We start from the raw sequence: 18389 nt of genomic DNA, 5'->3' as shown, positions 1-18389 counted from the left end.
TAGTAGAGTTGGGGTTTTGCCATGTTGGCCAGACTGGTCTCGAACTTGACCTCAAGTGATCCACCTGCCTCAGCCTCCCAAAGTGCTGGGATTACAGGCATAAGCCACCATGCCCGGCCACCAGCTGCCCCTAACCACCCCTCAGGGACCTTGTGCTGCTCTTGCTTCTCCAGTCATGGGCTCTACCAACCAGTGTCCGGCCTCCCTGGTCAGTATCCCTTTTTGTCTTCTACTTGATAGATGTCTCCTTCTCTTGGAAATTTCAGGACAGTTCATGGAGATCCTACACATACAAGATTTGCTGGCTTTGGCCACAAAAGTTTCTTCAGGCTTCATTTTCTTCTCCATCTCCCTAGTCCTGACTTCAGTTCTCACTCTACCCTGCCACCTGTATCTTCTACTTCTCCTGTGTTTGCATGTTTTATTTCACATTCTCATAAACAGATTCCCCATCCACACACACCACTGCCCAGACCTAATGCCTGTGCCTAATGGTTCCACAATTTATCAAAGAATATCTGCAGTTACCAAATCAGAGCCTGGGGGCGCCTGCATGGTTTTCCCCGGCAGCCTACCTGTTTCTGTTGTCACACTGCATTCCAGCGGGGCTGCCCAGGTCATTTGAAGGAATCTGGGCCTCCAGCAGCACTTGCGGGTGGCTCTGGGAAAGCACCCTTCACTCTGCAGGGCGCCTGCTTGCTGAACGGGAAAGCAGGGAGCTCTCTGCGGCCGCAGTCAGAATCTGCTCGTGTGTTTTTTGTCTGTTGCTTTTTGAGACAGAGTCTTGCTTTGGTGCAGTGGTGCAATCACAGCTCACTGCAGCCTCGAACTCCCAGGCTCAAACAATCCTCCCACCTCAGCCTCCCAAGTAGCTGGGACTACAGGCGTGCGCCACCAAGCCTGGCTGATCTTTGTACTTTTTGTAGAGAAGGGGTTTCGAACTCCTGGCCTCAAGTGATCCTCCTGTGTTGGCCTCCCAAAGTGCTGGGATTACAGGCATGAGCCTCCACGCCCCACCCTGCTGATAGTGTAACAGGTTTTGCCACTGCCTGGTACCATACTTGTGATGAGGGTGGCTGTGTTAGGGGAGCCCTGAATCAGCAGAGGGGACCAGTGCCTGTGCACAGAAGTCTTAGGGCATGTCCCAGAGACTTTCTTTTCCCTCAACATCTCCTGAGGAGCCTGCGGTCATTCTGACACTGTTACAGTGCCTCTGGAGCCCCTCTTTTCCCTAAGTCCCATCTACAACTCCTTGGGACAAATGGTTTTGCATCACTCTCACCTGGCCCAGGTCTCCTTCTTGTCCATAGGGCTGCATGACAGCCTTTGATGGACACCTCTCTGAGACCAGGTGCCACGCTTGACCTTTTCCTGAACAGTTGATTTGCTTCCTGTCAATGGAAAGCAACACAACTGGTCTGGTATGTCTCATTCTTGATAAATCTCGTTGTTCTTCTGAACCCGCTGGCTCCAGGGATCACACTTCTTTCTGAAAACCTGAGTTGTGGCCGGGCGCGGTGGCTCAAGCCTGTAATCCCAGCACTTTGGGAGGCCGAGACGGGCGGATCACAAGGTCAGGAGATCGAGACCATCCTGGCTAACACGGTGAAACCCCGTCTCTACTAAAAATACAAAAAAAAACTAGCCGGGCGAGGTGGCGGGCGCCTGTAGTCCCAGCTACTCCGGAGGCTGAGGCAGGAGAATGGCGTGAACCCGGGAGGCGGAGCTTGCAGTGAGCTGAGACCCGGCCACTGCACTCCAGCCTGGGTGACAGAGCGAGACTCCGTCTCAAAAAAAAAAAAAAAAAGAAAACCTGAGTTGTTCCCATTGAACTTGCCAGCGGCCTTGTCAGGAAGCTTTCTCCGTTTCCATTTTTAGTTCTCGGCTCCGTGAGGGATGAGAATGAAACAAGATGCTGCAGCCCTGCTCTCTTCTCAGTGAAGGCTGAAGGTGTGTGGTGTGGAAGGTGAGAAGGTGGCACAGATGGGGTCGCTCCAAGAGAGGAGGAGTGCAAGGAGAGAGGAGAGGCGGCCAGAGGATACAGACCTCCGGGACCCTCAGGGGAAGGGCATGAAGATGAGCCAGGAAAAACCTTGAAATGGAACAGCACAAGGCCAGCTGGGGCCAGAGCCAAAGAGAGGGTCATCGGCCGCAGAGGTGGGTGAGGGTTCTGAGCACTCACTGCTGACTGTTAGGCGCCGCTGAGGGTATTGCACTCTCACCATATCAGCGCCATGAAAGGGAGGGAGGAGGCAGCACTGACGTGCAGAGGGCAGGAGGGCAGAGAGAACTGGCTTAGGCTGGTTGTTTTTGTTTTTGTCATGGAGGAACATGTTGGTCCACAGAGGGGAAGCCTCGAGAAGAAAGGAAGACACTGAACATGCAAAAGGCAAAGGAAATAATTGACCGAGCCTAGTCCCCCTTGAAGGAGGAGCCTTGGAAAAGCATGCGAAAGTGGGAAGCTGCTGTGTTAATTGAAGCAGAGGGTGATACCCCAGGGTGCAAAGTCTGATCAAGTCTGATAAAGGTGGACAGAAACACCCAGCTCAGCCTAAAGGTGGCATCTCCTCAACTCCTATCCCCCAGTCTGAATCTTGGGATCTTATCAGTGCATGGGCCTGGAGACCAAAGCAATGTTGGGAGAAGGATGAAGGCCTGTAGGGAAAATAAAAAGTGTGAGTGTGGCTGGCTTGTCCTGAGCCAATTGACTCATGGGGGTGCCTGGAAAGAGGACATGAAGGAAGAGAAAGAAAGAGAATACACACACACACACACACACACACACACACACACACACGCGCGCGCTAGCCAAACCCATAGGGCAGGCTTTAGTCCATTTTTTCCTGCAGTCACCTATAAGGGAGAATGGGATGAGAAGTGAACACAAGAATCCAGGCCCTAAAATAGATCCCTCCATGCCTTCTGACTTCCCTCCTGCCCACTGCATGGAGGCAGATGAAGAGTAGAAGAAAGCTTCCAGCACCAGGCCTGGGACTGGGTGCACCCTGACTTGGGTCCTCGGTAAATACATCATGGAACTTCCTAAGTCATCGCTCTTCTCAGACTGGGGTCTGGGATCAGCACAAGTGCTCAAGAGCTTAGAAGTGTGCCAGGCTGTCCTAACATAAAAAGGCACCCTCCACAGCTGCTGAATGCATGACTACTTGAATGTATTCATTATAATGTATATGAGTTATATATTTTACATAACTAGCATGTTTATCCCTTTGAGAGCATAAAAGACACTCTAAATCTCTCTCTCTCTCTCTCTCTCTCTCTCTCTCTCTCTTTTTTTCGAGACGGAATGTCCCTCTGTCACCTAGGCTAGAGTGCACTGATGTGATCTTGGCTCACTCCAACCTCCCACTCCTGGGTTCAAACGACTCTCCTGCTTCAGCCTCCTGAGTAGCTGGGATTACAGGCACCTGCCACCATGCCCGGCTAATTTTTGTATTTTTAGTAGAGATGGGGTTTCCATGTTGGCCAGGCTGGCCTTGAATTCCTGACCTCAGGTGATCCGCCTACCTCAGCCTCCCGAAGTACTGGGATTACAGGTGTGAGCCACCACACCCAGCCCTAAATATCTCTTGAATGAATGACTAAATGTATTTACTGTTATTGGAACAAAATATATGATTGGCATGTTAAGCCCATGGTTTCACAAATAATATTAGTTAGAAAAGGCTAAGTTTAAAAAAATGAATTGAATTAAAGTTGATTTCAAGAAAGATATAAATAGAACTGGGAGGTTAAGTCTGCAGTGAGCCAGACTCACACCGCTGCACTCCAGCCTGAGTGATAGAGTAAGACCCTGTCTCAAAAGGAAAAAGAAAGGAGAAAGAAAGAAAGAGGGAGAGAGAAAGAGAGAGAAAAAAAGAGAAAGAAAGGAAGAGAAAGAAAGAGAAGGAGATAAAGAAAGGGGGCAGAAATAGAAAAAAGAAAGAGAGAGATGGAGTGAAGAAAGAGGGGAGAAATAAAGAGGAGAGAAAGAAGAAAAAAGGAGATAGAAAGAAAAAAGAAAGAGAGAGGGAGAGAGAAAGAGAAAAAGAAGGAAGAGAAATAGAAAGAAAGAAAGAGAAAGGGAGAAAGAGAAAAAAGAGAAAGAAAGAAGGAAGGAAGAAATAGGTAAAATATTACAAGCAGTGCTTGGTACAGCATTGAGCCCGAGGTGCACTGTCTCCCCTACTGCCTGCGTCACCCACAAGGGCCTACATCACCTTCTGCCTGGGTGGCAGAGAGGAAGGAAACTCATTAAATATTGGGTGGTCAATGTGCACTTTGCCTAGGTATCTCCTTCACCTGCTCCCAGCCCTCTGAAATTTATTCCTCCAAAAGTATTATCAACCTTAGAGAAATTAACTTGTCTAAGATCAATCAACTATAAATGGCAGAGGCAGAATTCAAACTAAGTTCTGCTGACTTTTTTTTTTTTTTTTTTTTTTTTTTTTTTTTTTTTTTGAGACGGAGTCTTGCTCTGTAGCCCGGGCTGGAGTGCAGTGGCTGGATCTCAGCTCACTGCAAGCTCCGCCTCCCGGGTTTATGCCATTCTCCTGCCTCAGCCTCCGGAGTAGCTGGGACTACAGGCGCCCGCCACCTCGCCCGGCTAGTTTTTTGTATTTTTAGTAGAGACGGGGTTTCACCGTGTTAGCCAGGATGGTCTCGATCTCCTGACCTCGTGATCCGCCCGTCTCGGCCTCCCAAAGTGCTGGGATTACAGGCAGTTCTGCTGACTTTAAAGCTTGCTCCTTTCTACTCTGCCAGCTGAGTGGAAGAGAGCGGTCAGTGTATACAGCAATGTTCAGCTTGAGAGAGGAAGGACAAGGGAGTTGGCCTAGGAGTTTCCCTGTCTTCATGAAGTCAGTGGCGAGACCTTCTGCTGAGCTACTGTGGGGGAATTTGATAAGAAATCACTCTGATTGAAGCTTTCATCCTGTTCTGATAGAAAATTCAAAGAAATAAAAGCACTGGAAAGGGTAGACCCTTGGGGAGTAAATGTACCACCATCCATGACACTTTATGTTGGGACCAATGGATTTATCCACTGGGGTATATACTTTTACACTTATCCCCATGTTTGAGGAAGGGCCGAATTTTTATGATTTTCCCTTACTACAGAGATCTCTAACTCCTTGTTACTCAAAGTATGGTTCGTGGACCAGCAGTAGGATGACCAACCATCCCGATTTGCCTGGAGCTCAGAGATTTTTCTGGGACAAGGGACTTTCAGTGCTAAAACTGGGGTAGTCCCGGGATGAGTTGGTCACTCTAACCAGCATCCCCTGGGAGCTTGTTAGAAATGGAGAATTCCGGGCTTACTGGATCAGAATCTGCACCTGAACAAGACCATATACACATTCAGGTCTGAAAAGCATTTCTCTAGGTTAAATATTGGCAGACTGGGTTGATTGGTGGATGGGTTTTACCTAATCAGTTGAAGACCTCAATAGAACAACCCCCTATATTAGTCAGGGTTTTCTATAGAAACAGAATCTATAAACTTAGTTTAAGGAATTGGGTCACACAATTGTGGGAGCTCGATGAATTCAAAATCTGACGGGGGAGACCCAGGAAGGAGCTGCGGTTCAAGTCCAAAGGCAGTTAGGCTGGACACCCGGGAAAAGCCAATATTGCAGATGAGGTCCAAAGGCCGTCTGCTGGCAGAATTCCCTTTTGCTTGGGGAGGTCAGCCTTTTGTTTGATTCAGGCCTTCAACTGATTAAAGCCTAATCACATTATGGAGGGCAATTCACTTTACTCAAAGTCCATCAGTCTAAAGGCAAATCTCACCCAAAACACTCTCACAGAAACATCCGAACAATGTTTGACCAAATATCTGGGTACCATGGCCCAGTTAATTTGACATAAAAAATTAACCAACGCAGCAATCCCTGGAACCTGTGTTATCTTATCTGAAAAAAGAGTCTTTGAAGATGTTAGAAAGGATCTTGAAATGAGGAGATTATCCTGGATTCTCCAGGAAAGCCCTCAACTTAATGATAAGTGTCCTTATAAAAGACACACGAGGCCGGCTTTGGTGGCTCACGTCTGTAATCCCAGCACTTTGGGAGGCTGAGGCAGGTGGATCACCTGAGGTCAGGAGTTTGAGACCAGCCTGGCCAACGTGGTGAAACCCCGTCTCTACTAAAAAAAAAATACAAAAATTAGCTGGGCGTGGTGATGGGAGCCTGTAATCCCAGCTACTCAGGAGGCTGAGGCAGGAGAATCGCTTGAGACTGGGAGGCAGAGGTCGCAGTGAGCCAAGATTGGGCCTCTGCACACTAGCTTGAGTGACAAGAGTGAAATTCCATCTCAAAAAAAAAAAAAAAAAAAAAGACACACAGGCTGCCACGGTGGCTCACGCTGGATCGCTGGAGGCCGGGAGTTCAAGGTCAGCCTGGGCAACATAGCAAGACCTCCATCTCTATTTTACAAAAAGAGAGAGAGAGAGAGAAAGGAGAGACATATCAAAGAGATGAAGGCTATGTGAAGGTGGAGAAGAGATTGGGGTAATATGGCCACAAACCAAGGAAGCCAAGGAATGCCTCCAGTCACCAGAAATTGGAAGAGGCAAAGAAGGATCCTCCCCAAGAGCCTGCAGAGGCAGCGTGGCCTGCCAACACCTTGATTTTGGACTTCTGGCCTCCAGAACTGTGAGAGAATGAATGTCTACTGTTTTAAGACACCAGTTCGTGGCAATTGGCTACGGGAGCCACAGGAAGCTAATACAACTGGGAAATGGCAAGAAGCTTGTCTATCTGACTTCTCTGCAGGGCGGTGGGTCCACACCATGCACTTGCACACACACTAGGAGGGAGGCCAGAGGCAGTCCTCGCTTCCTCAGGGACCCCTTCCTGTTGGTCTCCTCCCACCTCCTGCCTGGGTTCTGCTCTGCTAGCCGGCATCTCCTCCCTGCTCTGCATCCCAGTCCTTTGTGCTTCACTCTGCAGACCCCAGGCTCCAAATATGTCATCTTTATTCTCTCTCTCTCGGGTCTAGAAGGCCTTCATCCCTCAGCCCTGGGCCCACCTGCTGCCACTGTCTCTCAAGTCACAAGCATTTATTGTGCATCTACTAGGAGTTGGGCACTTGAAGTGCTGGGGGCCCCTAGAAGTTCCTGCCCTCCAGAAGTTCACTGTCTGCTCAATAATTTCCCATCATCTCAACTCTCTGAAAACATGGCCTGTGGCCACTGATTTCTAGGAATCTGCTCAGTGCCTGCACCTGCTCCCCCTCACAGGATGCAAGCATACAGGTGTGTGGGATATTAGAGCCAAAATCTAACTGCAGTCTCTTTCAAAGGTGCACAGTTTCATTTGTTGGTTGTCACTGTGGAAAAAACCATACGCCAAATGAAAGTAAAGCAAGGGGCTGGGTGTGGTGGTTCATGCCTGTAATCCCAGCACTTTGGGAGGTCGGGGGGGGGGGTGGATCACCTGAGGTCAGGGGTTCGAGACCAGCCTGGCCAACATGGTGAAACCCCATCTCTACTAAAAATACAAAAATTAGTCAGGCGTGGTGGTGCACGCCTGTGATCCCAGCTACTCAGGAGGCTGAGGCAGGAGAATCATTTGAACCCAGGAGGCACCCGGGAGGCGGAGGTTGCCATAAGCTGGGATCACACCACTGCACTCCAGCCTAGGCAACAGAGCGAACTCTGTCTCAAAAAAAAAGAAAAAAAAAAGTTATGCTAAAGCTACTCTTCTTGTGCTCTATAAATGGAATAGCAAAGCCTAGATGACCCTTATCTGTTAATTAGCATGGTTTACTGAATATTTTAAGCCCACTATTGAGATTTACTGCTCAGAAAAAAAAAAAAAAAAAAAAAAAGATGGCTTTCAGAAAATTACTCCTCGTTGACAGTTCACCTGGTCACCCAAGGGCTCTGCTGGAGATGTACAAAGAGATGAATGTTGTTTTCATGCCTGCTAACACAACATCCAGTCCACAGCCCATGGATCAAAGAGTAATTTTGACTTTCAAGTCCTATTATTTAAGAAATACATTGGCCGGGCACAGTGACTCACACCTGTAATCCCAGCACTTTGGGAGGCTGAGGCGGGCAGATCACAAGGTCAAGAGATGGAGACAATCCTGGCCAGCATGGTGAAACCCTGTCTCTACTAAAAACACAAAAATTAGCTGGGTGTGGTGCGCGCCTGTAGTCCCAGATACTTGGGAGGCTGAGGCAGGAGAATCACTTGAACCCAAGAGGCGGAGGTTGCAGTGAGCCGAGATTGCGCCACTGTACTCCAGCCTGGTGACAGACCAAGACTCCATCTCAACAAAAAATAAAAAATAAAAAAAAGAAATACATTTTGTTGGGCCATAACTGCCATTAATCATGATTCCTCTAATGGATTTGGGCAAAGTAAATTGAAAGACTTTGGAAAGAATTAATCATTCTAGATGCGTTAAGAACATTCATGATTCATGGGAGAAGGTCAAAATATCCACATTAACAGGATTTGGGAGAAGTTGATTCCAATGCCCATAGTTGACTTTAGGGGGCTCAGGACTTCTGTGGGGGCAGTAACTACAGATGTGGTAGAAACAGCAAGAGAACTACAGATAGAAGTGGAGCCTGAAGATGTGACTGAATTGCTGCCATCTCATGATCAAACTTGAATGAAGGAGGTGTTGCTTCTTCTGAATGAGCAAAGAAAATCTTTTCTTGATGTGGATTCTACTCCTGATGAAGATGCTGTGGACGTTGTTGAAATGACAACAGAGGGCCGGGCGCGGTGGCTCACGCCTGTAATCCCAGCACTTTGGGAGGCCGAGGCGGGCGGATCACAAGGTCAGGAGATCAAGACCATGGTGAAACCCCGTCTCTACTAAAAATACAAAAAAATGAGCCAGGCGCGGTGGCGGGCGCCTGTAGTTCCAGCTACTCGGGAGGCTGAGGCAGGAGAATGGCGTGAACCCGGGAGGCGGAGCTTGCAGTGAGCCAGGATAGCGCCACTGCACTCCAGCTTGGGCGACAGAGCGAGACTCCGTCTCAAAAAAAAAAAAAAAAAAAAAAAGAAATGACAACAGAGGACTTAGAATATGACATAACATAGTTGATAAAGCAGTGGCATGGTTTGAGAGGATTGATTCCAGTATTGAAGGAAGTTCTACTGTGGGTAAATGCTATCAAATAGTATCACATGCTACAGAGAAATCTTTGGTGAAAGAAAGAGTCAATCGATGCAGCAGACTTCATCTTTGTCTTATTTCAGGAAATTGCCACAGGCATCCCAATCTTTAGCAGCCACCACCCTGATCAGTCAGCAGCCACAACACTGACGCAAGACCCTCCACCATCAAAAAGATGACTCACTGAAGGCTCAGGTGATCATTACCATTTTTTTTAGTATAAAGTGTTTTACAAGACCAGTGCTCTAACCCATGAGCTATGGAGCCATAATAAAGTATTTTAAAATTCCAGCTGGGCACGGTGGCTCACGCCTGTAATCCCAGCACTTTGGGAGGCTGAGGAGGGTGGATCACCTGAGGTCAACAGTTCGAGACCAGCCTGGCCAACATGGAGAAACCCTGTCTCTACTAAAAATACAAAAATTAGCTGGGTGTGGTGGCGGGGGCCTGTAATTCCAGCTACTCAGGAGGCTGGGGCAGGAAAATCTCTTGAACTCAGGAGACAGAGGTTGCAGTGAGCCAAGATTGCACCACTGCACTCCAGCCTGGGTGACACAGTGAAACTCTGTCTCAAAAAGAAAAAAAAAAAAATTAAGGTATATATGTTGTGCTGGGTGCAATGGTGGATGCCTGTAATCCTAGCCCTTTGGGAGGTCAAGGCTGGTAGACTGCTTGAGCCCAGGAGTTCGTGACCAGCCTGAGCAACATAGTGAGACCCTGTCTCTAAAAAAATACAAAAAATTAGCTGGGTGTGGTGACTCGTGCCTGTAGTCCCAGCTCCTCAGAAGGCTGAGTTGGGAGGCTCACTTGAGCCTGAAGGCAGAGGTTGCAGCGAGCCGCGATTGTGCCACTGCACTCCAGCCTGGGCACCAGAGTGAGCCCTGTTGTTAAGAAAAAAAAAAAAATCAAGGCTGAACAGACCTTTAGCACCAAAGAGACCATTCTGTCTCTCCTCTCTCAGGTTTAACTTTCTCATGAAAATCTTACCCCCAGCCCATTTTAACTTAACTCACAATATATGCCTGGCACTATGCAAGACTCTGGAAATGTGAAGAGGAACAAAATAGCTATGGCTGACCCCTAGTCAGCCATAGTTTATAGTCTACTAGAAATAGTTATCAAAGTGTGGTCTGGGGACCTTGGAGGAGGGAGGGAGAGTCCTTGGAGCCCTTTTGGGGCTGTGTGTGAAGCCCAAACTACATTCCTGTATTCATAATAATATAGCCAGTTCTCATTCTTCATGGTAGTTATGTTCTATAAAGTTGCTGTGACTGCTGAATAAGTGAATACTGAATTATTGCTCTTAAGGGAAATACAAGGTTAGGTTCCTACAAGTTTCTGGTCATTTTTGTCAACCAACCAATATGTAACCTTGTTTTCTGTGTATTTCTATTTAAAGCTACGTTAACATGAGAGGATGGTGGCATGTATGCCATCTCCCATTCACGTTCCTATCTTCCCTGGAAGGCTATTATGAGATGATTTCTTATGCTTTCCAGGTTCTGATGAGATTAGGGTTTTATGCCATGGCCTCCTCAGAACAGAGCTGCAGAATACTAAAGCCCTTAGCTGCAGCTAAGAATGAGCTTCTCGAAAGGGTGTCCCATGGCTTGCCTTGCAGTCACCCGACCCTTTTTGTTTTGGTGTTTTCCTTTTGGTGAGTGGGACAAAGACCATAGGAGCTGGCACCTTGAGCCACTCTTCCTTTTGCTGTTTACATAAGTGTCAAACAGTCTGATCTAAAAGTAGCCTGTTGTACCTTTCCCTTTCAACCAGGCAGGCCTTGTCCTTGTCCTTGTGTGTGCTCGACAAATAGGAAAGACCAAGAGGCAGATGTTGGATCAGTGTATTGCCCAGGCACTCCGCTCATTACTAGCCCATCTGACCCCTACATCTGCAGCCTGAAACCCAGTGATGAGAAAATTCTCCATGTTACAACCCTCATAAATGGCATTAACCTCTTTTAGAAGAAGATGGATTGCAAATGATTTTTAGATGTTCTTGTGGATAATACTTGCAGTATCTACACATTTAACGTTTGTTCATATTGCCATCATTGCAGAACCCAGGGGTAAAAAAGCTCCGAGTTGGAGGAGGAATCTTTGCTTCTCCAAAGGAGACTTCTCTCCTCTCTTGCTCTCTCAGGAAAGAGGGGACTCTAAAGTAGTTCACTTACGGTGGACCATGCAACATGGCTAAAAATGAGGCCTGCCCAGAGCCCGAGGCTTGTCACAACTTCCTCTGTCATTCTGTGAAACTTAGCCTTAAACAGACCAGAGTTTTGCCTGGCTAAAAACTGTATTCTCTGCTTTATCTGAAGTGAAATGTATTTCTCCTGTTCCAGCCAGTGACCAATGCAATCACCTTATCCTAGAAAAAAAGTAAATTGTAAGCACCCTCAAGATGCATTCACTTTCAAAGTTTTATTATTTACTGGCTCACAAAGTAAGAATGCACATTGTAAAAGAATGTGCAAGGCTGGGCGTGGTGGCTCGTGCCTGTAATCCCAGCACTTTGGGAGGCCAAGGTGGGTGGATCACGAGGTCAGGAGATCAACACCATCCTGGCCAACATGGTGAAACCCGGACTCTACTAAAAACATAAAAATTAGCTGGGTATGGTGGTGCACACCTGTAGTCCTAGCTACGCAGGAGGCCGAGGCAGGAGAATCGCTTGAAACCGGGAGGCAGAGGTTGCAGTGAGCCAAGACTGTGCTACTGCAGTCCAGCCTGGCGACAGAGCGAGATTCCGTCTCAAAAAAAAAAAAAAAAAAAAGTGCAAAACACAAAAAGTAGAAATAAACACACAAAAAAATCCGTCTCACATCTACAAGAAGGCAACAACTGTTAATATTCTAAGATACTTCCCTTTTTTCCTTTACACAAGCACAACTCTATATGTAATCTTGTACCTCACCTTTTGATTCACATCATTTCATATTTTTCCATGACTTCACATTGTAAATATTATGTTGACTAACTGCATAGTGATTTGTGGATGCATTAAAATTTATCTAACTCTTCCTCAAACATGGCACCTAGGTTAAGAAGCTTGTCGCTTTTGACACAAGCTATCTGAATGAGTGACAGATGGTATGGTGTGGTTGAAACAGCAGTGACTTTGCAGTCACATTTTTTGACCCATGTTTGAGATCTGGTCAGCCACTTGTAACTTGTTTGTGTGACTTTAGGTAAACTGCTTAATTTCTCTGAGCCTCAATTCCTTTCCCCATCTATAAAATAGGACCGGTAACTTCTACTTCACTGAGTTGTTCTAAGTCAGTAGTTGACAGACTATAGCTCAGGAGCCAATTCCAGGCCACTATCTGTTTTGGTAAAAAAAAGTCTCAAAGGCACACAGCCATCTCCATTCATTTATACATTCATTTACATATGGCTGCTTTTGTACCACAAGAGCAGAACAGAGAAGTTGTGACAGAGACATGGCCTGCAAAAATATCTGGCTCTCTATAGAAAAGATTTGATGACCCCTATTCTAAATAATGGACGTGAAAGTAATTCGGTAGACAGAAAAAAGCCTAACCAAATGTGAAAGATTATTCTCGGCAGAGCCCACAGTAGGTGCTCATTAAACATTTGTTCTAAGGATGTGTAGCTAGATGGAGAATTTTATTCACCAGAATCCCTGCAGAATGAGTCTCTGTTCAAGAGAAGCATGAAGGAGGAGGTAATTCAGAAGAGCATCAGCATGGGGTGAGAACCCTGTGCAGAGGGAGAGGAACAGAGATTTTTAACACCTGGGAAACTATAAGGACAAGGAGAACTGCGTGAAGCTGTTTAGAAGTTTTCTGGATGATGCTCTGAATAAAACTCCTATGCAGCCCAATTAAAGTAATCCACAGTAAAGATCAACATGGTTCTTTAAGACCTTCAGAGTAAGACCAGTGTTTATTTAACTTCAACTCAATGTAGGGATTGGATCAAAGGACTATAGCTTTCAAATAGATTATCAAATTGACAGAATAAAAATAACAACTCAGGCTGGGCATGGCAGCTCAAGCCTGTAATCCCAGATCTTTGGGAGGTCAGAGCAGTAGGATCCCTTGAGCCCAGGAGTTTGAGATCAACCTGGGCAACACAGTGAGACTTCATCTTTATATTTTAAAATAAGTCAATTAATTAAATAAATATAAAAATGGGTGTGGTGGATAATGCCTGTAATCCCAGCACTTTGGGAGGTTGTGGCAGGCGGATCACTTGAGGTCAGGAGTTTAAGACCAGCCTGGCCAACACGCTGAAACTACATCTCTACTAAAAATACCAAAATTAGCTAGGGGCCGGCGCGGTGGCTCATGCCTGTAATCCCAGCACTTTGGGAGGCCGAGGCAGGCGGATCACCTGAGGTCGGGAGTTCGAGATCAGCCTGACCAACATGGAGAAACCCTGTCTCTACTAAAAATACAAAATTAGCCGGGCGTGGTGGCACATGCCTGTAATCCCAGCTACTAGGGAGGCTGAGGCAGGAGAATCGCTTGAACCTGGGAGGCGGAGGTTGCAGTGAGCTGAGATCGCGCCATTGCACTTCAGCCTCGGCAACAAGAGTGAAACTCCGTCTCAAAAAAAAAAAAAAAAAAAAAAAAAGTGTGTGCCTGTAGTCCCAGTTACTCAGGAGGCTGAGGCAGGAGAATCACTTGAACCCAGGAGGTGGAGGTTGCAATGAGCCGAGACTGTGCCACTGTACTCCAGCCTGGGCGACAGAGCAAGACTTTCGTTTCAAAAAAAAAAAAAAAAACCAGCCCTAATACTGAATTTATAACACAAAATTTTAATTATTAGCACTCTCCCATAAAGCACAGGGAAGAATATCTTATTTAATAAAAAGAGGATAATATTTCACTGGGCAGGCTGGGCACAGTGGCTCACGCTTATAGTCCCAGCCCTTTGGGAGGCTAATGAGGGCAGATTGCTTGAGCCCAGGAGCCTGAGCAACATGGCAAAACCTCATCTCTACAAAAAATGCAAAAATTAACCTGGTGTGATGGTGAGCTCCTGTGATCCCAGTTACTCAGGAGGCTGAAGCACAAGAATCACTTGAAACCAGGAGGTGGAGTTTGCTGAGCTGAGATCGTGCCATTACACTCCAGCCTGGGCGACACAGCAAGACTATGTCTTAAAAAAACAAAAAACAGGCTGAGTGAGGTGCCTCACGCCTGTAATCCCAGCACTTTGGGAGGCTGAGGCGGGAGGATCACCCGAGGTCAGGACTTCAAGACCAGCCTGGCCAACATAGTGAAACCCTGTCTCTACTAAAAATACAAAAATTAGCTGGGGTGGTGGTGCCTGCCTGTGATCCCAGCTACTCAGGAGGCTGAAGCTGGAGAATCACTTGAACCTGGGAGGCGGAGGTTGCAGTGAGCCAAGATTGTGCCACTCTACTCCAGCCTGGGTGACAGAGTGCGACTGTGTCTCAGAAAAATAAACAAATAAAAATAAATAAATAAAAACAAAAACAATTTAAAAAAATAGTAGTAAGGTCAGACTTTTGATCATATATTTTTTTGTGAGTTCCCTAGTGCTATTCTGCCAATTTTTCTATTGGACAGCTTTTTCTCCCCCATTGCTGATTTGTAAGCTCTCAAGTGATGTCCTATAGGCAGTCTATGGGCAGTATATTAAATATCGGATATTTTTGTTTATTTATTTATTGAGACAGTGTCTTGCCATGTCGCCCAGGCTGCAGTGCAGTGGCAAGATCACACAGTTCATTGCAGCCTCAAACTCCTGGACTCAAAGCAGTCCTCCCAGTTCAGCCTCCTGAGCAGCTGGGACTACCAGCATGTGCCACCAAGACCAGCTAATTAAAAAAATTTTTTTGGTAGAGATGGAGTCAAACTATGTTGCCCAGGCTGGTCTTGAATTCCTGGCCTCAAGTGATTCACCTGCCTTGGCCTTCCAAAGTGCTGGGACTATAGGTGTGAGTCACCATGCCTGGATATTTTTACTGGGAGGAGGGGGTGTCTGTCAAGATTAACCAAGAGGAAGTGAAAAAACATAACGCCGAGCGCGGTGGCTCATGCCTGTAATCCCAGCACTTTGGGGGGCCGAGGCGGGCGGATCACAAGGTCAAGAGATCGAGACCATCCTGGCCAACATCCCTGTCTCTACTAAAAACACAAAAATTAGCTGGGAATGGTGGCACACGCCTGTAATCTCAGCTACTTGGGAGGCTGAGGCAGGAAAATCGCTTGAACCCGGGAGGCGGAGGTTGCAGTCAGCCGAGATCATGCCACTGCACTCCAGCCTGGGCGACAGAGCAGGACTCCATCTCAAAAAAAAAAAAAAAAAAGAAAAAGCATAACAATTATCCATGAAAGCTGGCAAAGTGGTGCACACTTTTAGTTCCAGCTACTTGGGAGGCTGAGGCAGGAGGATCGCTTGAGCCCAGGTCTAGTCTGGACAATATAGCAAGACCCCACCTCTAAAAAATATTATCCATGGGCCGGGCGCAGTGGCTCAAGCCTGTAATCCCAGCACTTTGGGAGGCCGAGACGGGCAAATCACGAGGTCAGGAGATCAAGACCATCCTGGCTAACGCGGTGAAACCCTGTCTCTACTAAAAAATACAAAAAAACTAGCTGGGCGAGGTGGCAGGCACCTGTAGTCCCAGCTACTCGGGAGGCTGAGGCAGGAGAATGGCATGAACCCGGGAGGTGGAGCTTGCAGTGAGCTGAGATCCGGCCACTGCACTCCAGCCTGGGCGACAGAGCAAGACTCTGTCTCAAAAAAAAAAAAAAAAAAAAAAAAAAATTATTCATGGATCCACTCCTTTATCTGCCTGAAAAAAGAGGGCCCTGCCCTGGCACACTTAGAACTGCTCTCTCCTGCCTCTCTATAAAGATGGAGGAAGGGGAGACGACGACTTTTTTTTTTTTTTTTTTTTTTTTAAACAGACTTTTTAGTTAAGAGAGAAAAAAGAGCCGGGCGCGGTGGCTCAAGCCTGTAATCCCAGCACTTTGGGAGGCCGAGACGGGTGGATCACGAGGTCAGGAGATCGAGACCATCCTGGCTAACACGGTGAAACCCCGTCTCTACTAAAAATACAAAAAAATAAGCCGGGCGAGGTGGCGGACACCTGTAGTCCCAGCTGCTCGGGAGGCTGAGGCAGGAGAATTGCGCGAACCCGGGAGGCGGAGCTTGCAGTGAGCGGAGATCTGGCCACTGCACTCCAGCCTGGGCGACAGAGCGAGACTCCGTCTCAAAAAAAAAAAAAAAAGAAAAAGAGAGAAAAAAGAGCAGACTGGATGTGAGGAAATTGATGGGAACAAAGAGCAAAGAGTAGAGATTTAACAAAAAGTGTTGTTGAAGGTTATGTATACCTTTAACATATTTGAAAAATATAACATATTTGAAAATATATGAGCCAGGCGTGGTGGCTCATGCCTATAATCCCAGCACTCTGGGAGGCCAAGGCGGGTGGATCATCTGAGGTCAGGAGTTCAAGACCAGCCTGGCCAACATGGCAAAACCCCATCTCTACTAAAAAATACAAAAACTAGCGGGGCGTGGTGGCGTACACCTGTAATCCCAGCTACTCAGGAGGCTGAGGCTGGAGAATCGCTTGAACTTGGGAGGCAAAGATTGTAGTGAGCTGAGATTGTGCCACTGCACTCCAGCCTGGGTGATAAGAGCAAGACTCTGTCTCAAGAAGAAAAAAGAAAAACATAAGAAAAAAATAAGTTATTTTAGCATGGTGGCTCACACCTGTACTCCCAGCACTTTGGGAGGCCAAGGTGAGAGGATTGCTTGAACCCAGGAGTTCGAGATCAGCCTGAGCAACATAGTGAGACCCAGTCTCTTTCAAATAAAATAAAACAGACTTCAGACCATGGTTTGCTTCAAAATCTGTAAACATATAATGGTTAACCAAGAATTTCTGTGCCTGTGGGGGACACCTTTTAGTATAGTTTCCTTAAGTGGAATGTAAAGTTGTGTGGTAGATAAGGCTAGGCTGTTCCTGTGGTCAAATGAGCATTGACCAGTGAAATGGAGAGTTGTTTGATAAGTAGATCATTGGTCAGTATCCCTTGCTACCAATCTGTCTGTGAGAGTCCCTAAGCACCAAAAGCAAGACAAGAGCAAGACTCCATCTCAAAAAAAAAAAAAAAAAAAAAAAAGTTTAGAATATATGTATGTGTGAAAACAAAGTGAAAAAAGACTTGAGATTTTGCTTGTAGATTTTTGTTTCTACCTTCAGAAACTCAGAAGAAAACTTTTTCTAGTGGAAAGTAAAATTATTGGATGGAATGGGAAATCCAAAACAGGGAAGTAACACTTAGATGCCGACTGATCACCTACTTTCGAGCTACTGTCCAGGAATACGACAAGAGTTCAGAGCCACATTTTTTTTCTTCCTTTTCAGAGAGGTGGGGCTTAAGATTTAGTCTGGACTTCAGATGCCTATTGGTGACTGCTCCGTGGCAGCTAAACCAAGAGAACAGCTGCTCTGCTCATTATTTCATACCACACAAGGGTACAGAGCTTGTGCTTTGGAATGGAAACCTATGGTTATCCGCAGAGGGAGTCATGCTTTCAAGGACCTCATGTAAGTAATTTGGAATTCAATAGAGCTTTATTATTGAAATTGCAATCAGAAAAAAGGGGGGAAAGAAGGAAAATTACAAAGAGGAAGAGGAAAGCTTTGGTTTTAAATCTATCAAATCCATCATTTTTAAAGACTTTTTAACTGCTAACTCAGGTTAGTCATTCTGTGGCTGCTACTTGCTTCTCAGTTACTGTGCTAAAATTCATGGTCTTTCTGCATTTCCAAACTGAAAGCTGAAATTGAACTCTTTTCTCTAGATTCCCGGCACTTTCATCAGATAAAGTGGGGTTCCTTTTACTTTTTGAGATCTCTGTTTCATAAATACAGTTTATTTTCAAAACATGCAATGTTTGTTTTAACTATTTTGTTTCCTTCCCTTTTGAAACATGGCGTGTAGAGCTGCCTAATTTGTACTTATTTTCCCTCAGTTATTTAACTATTTACTGACCACATGATTGGGGTGGGTGCATTTACTCCAAGTTAATTAGTATCTAAGTCAAATAAGAAGGAAATTATCACGTTTATCAATATATAAATGTGACATATAGTGTGCTACACTATAGTGTAGTTTATTAAACCTAATTTTTCATTGAGGCATATGGAAATCCAAATGTTTTAGGAAATCATCATCACAGTTCAATTAGGTGATTAAAATATATATTCAATTTAAAGATCATCTATAGTTAAGG

At 46.1% G+C, this 18389-nt stretch overlaps 1 protein-coding gene across 1 annotated transcript in view; it reads left to right on the top strand.

Annotated features, from left to right (window-relative positions):
• The first annotated feature begins 17597 nt into the window (after nt 1-17597).
• Nucleotides 17598-18389, top strand: part of LOC105485767 (glucosamine (UDP-N-acetyl)-2-epimerase/N-acetylmannosamine kinase) — a 62376-nt gene continuing 61584 nt past the window's right edge. Inside the window, exon 1 of the mRNA XM_011748238.2 lies at nt 17598-17700. Coding sequence (XP_011746540.1) covers nt 17650-17700 — 51 coding nt within the window. The 5' untranslated portion in view covers nt 17598-17649. The remainder of the gene's footprint in view (nt 17701-18389) is intronic.

Source organism: Macaca nemestrina, chromosome 14, assembly GCF_043159975.1.
Source record: "Macaca nemestrina isolate mMacNem1 chromosome 14, mMacNem.hap1, whole genome shotgun sequence".
Taxonomy (NCBI): Eukaryota; Metazoa; Chordata; class Mammalia; order Primates; family Cercopithecidae; genus Macaca; species Macaca nemestrina.
This window is presented reverse-complemented; position numbering and strand designations above follow the sequence as displayed.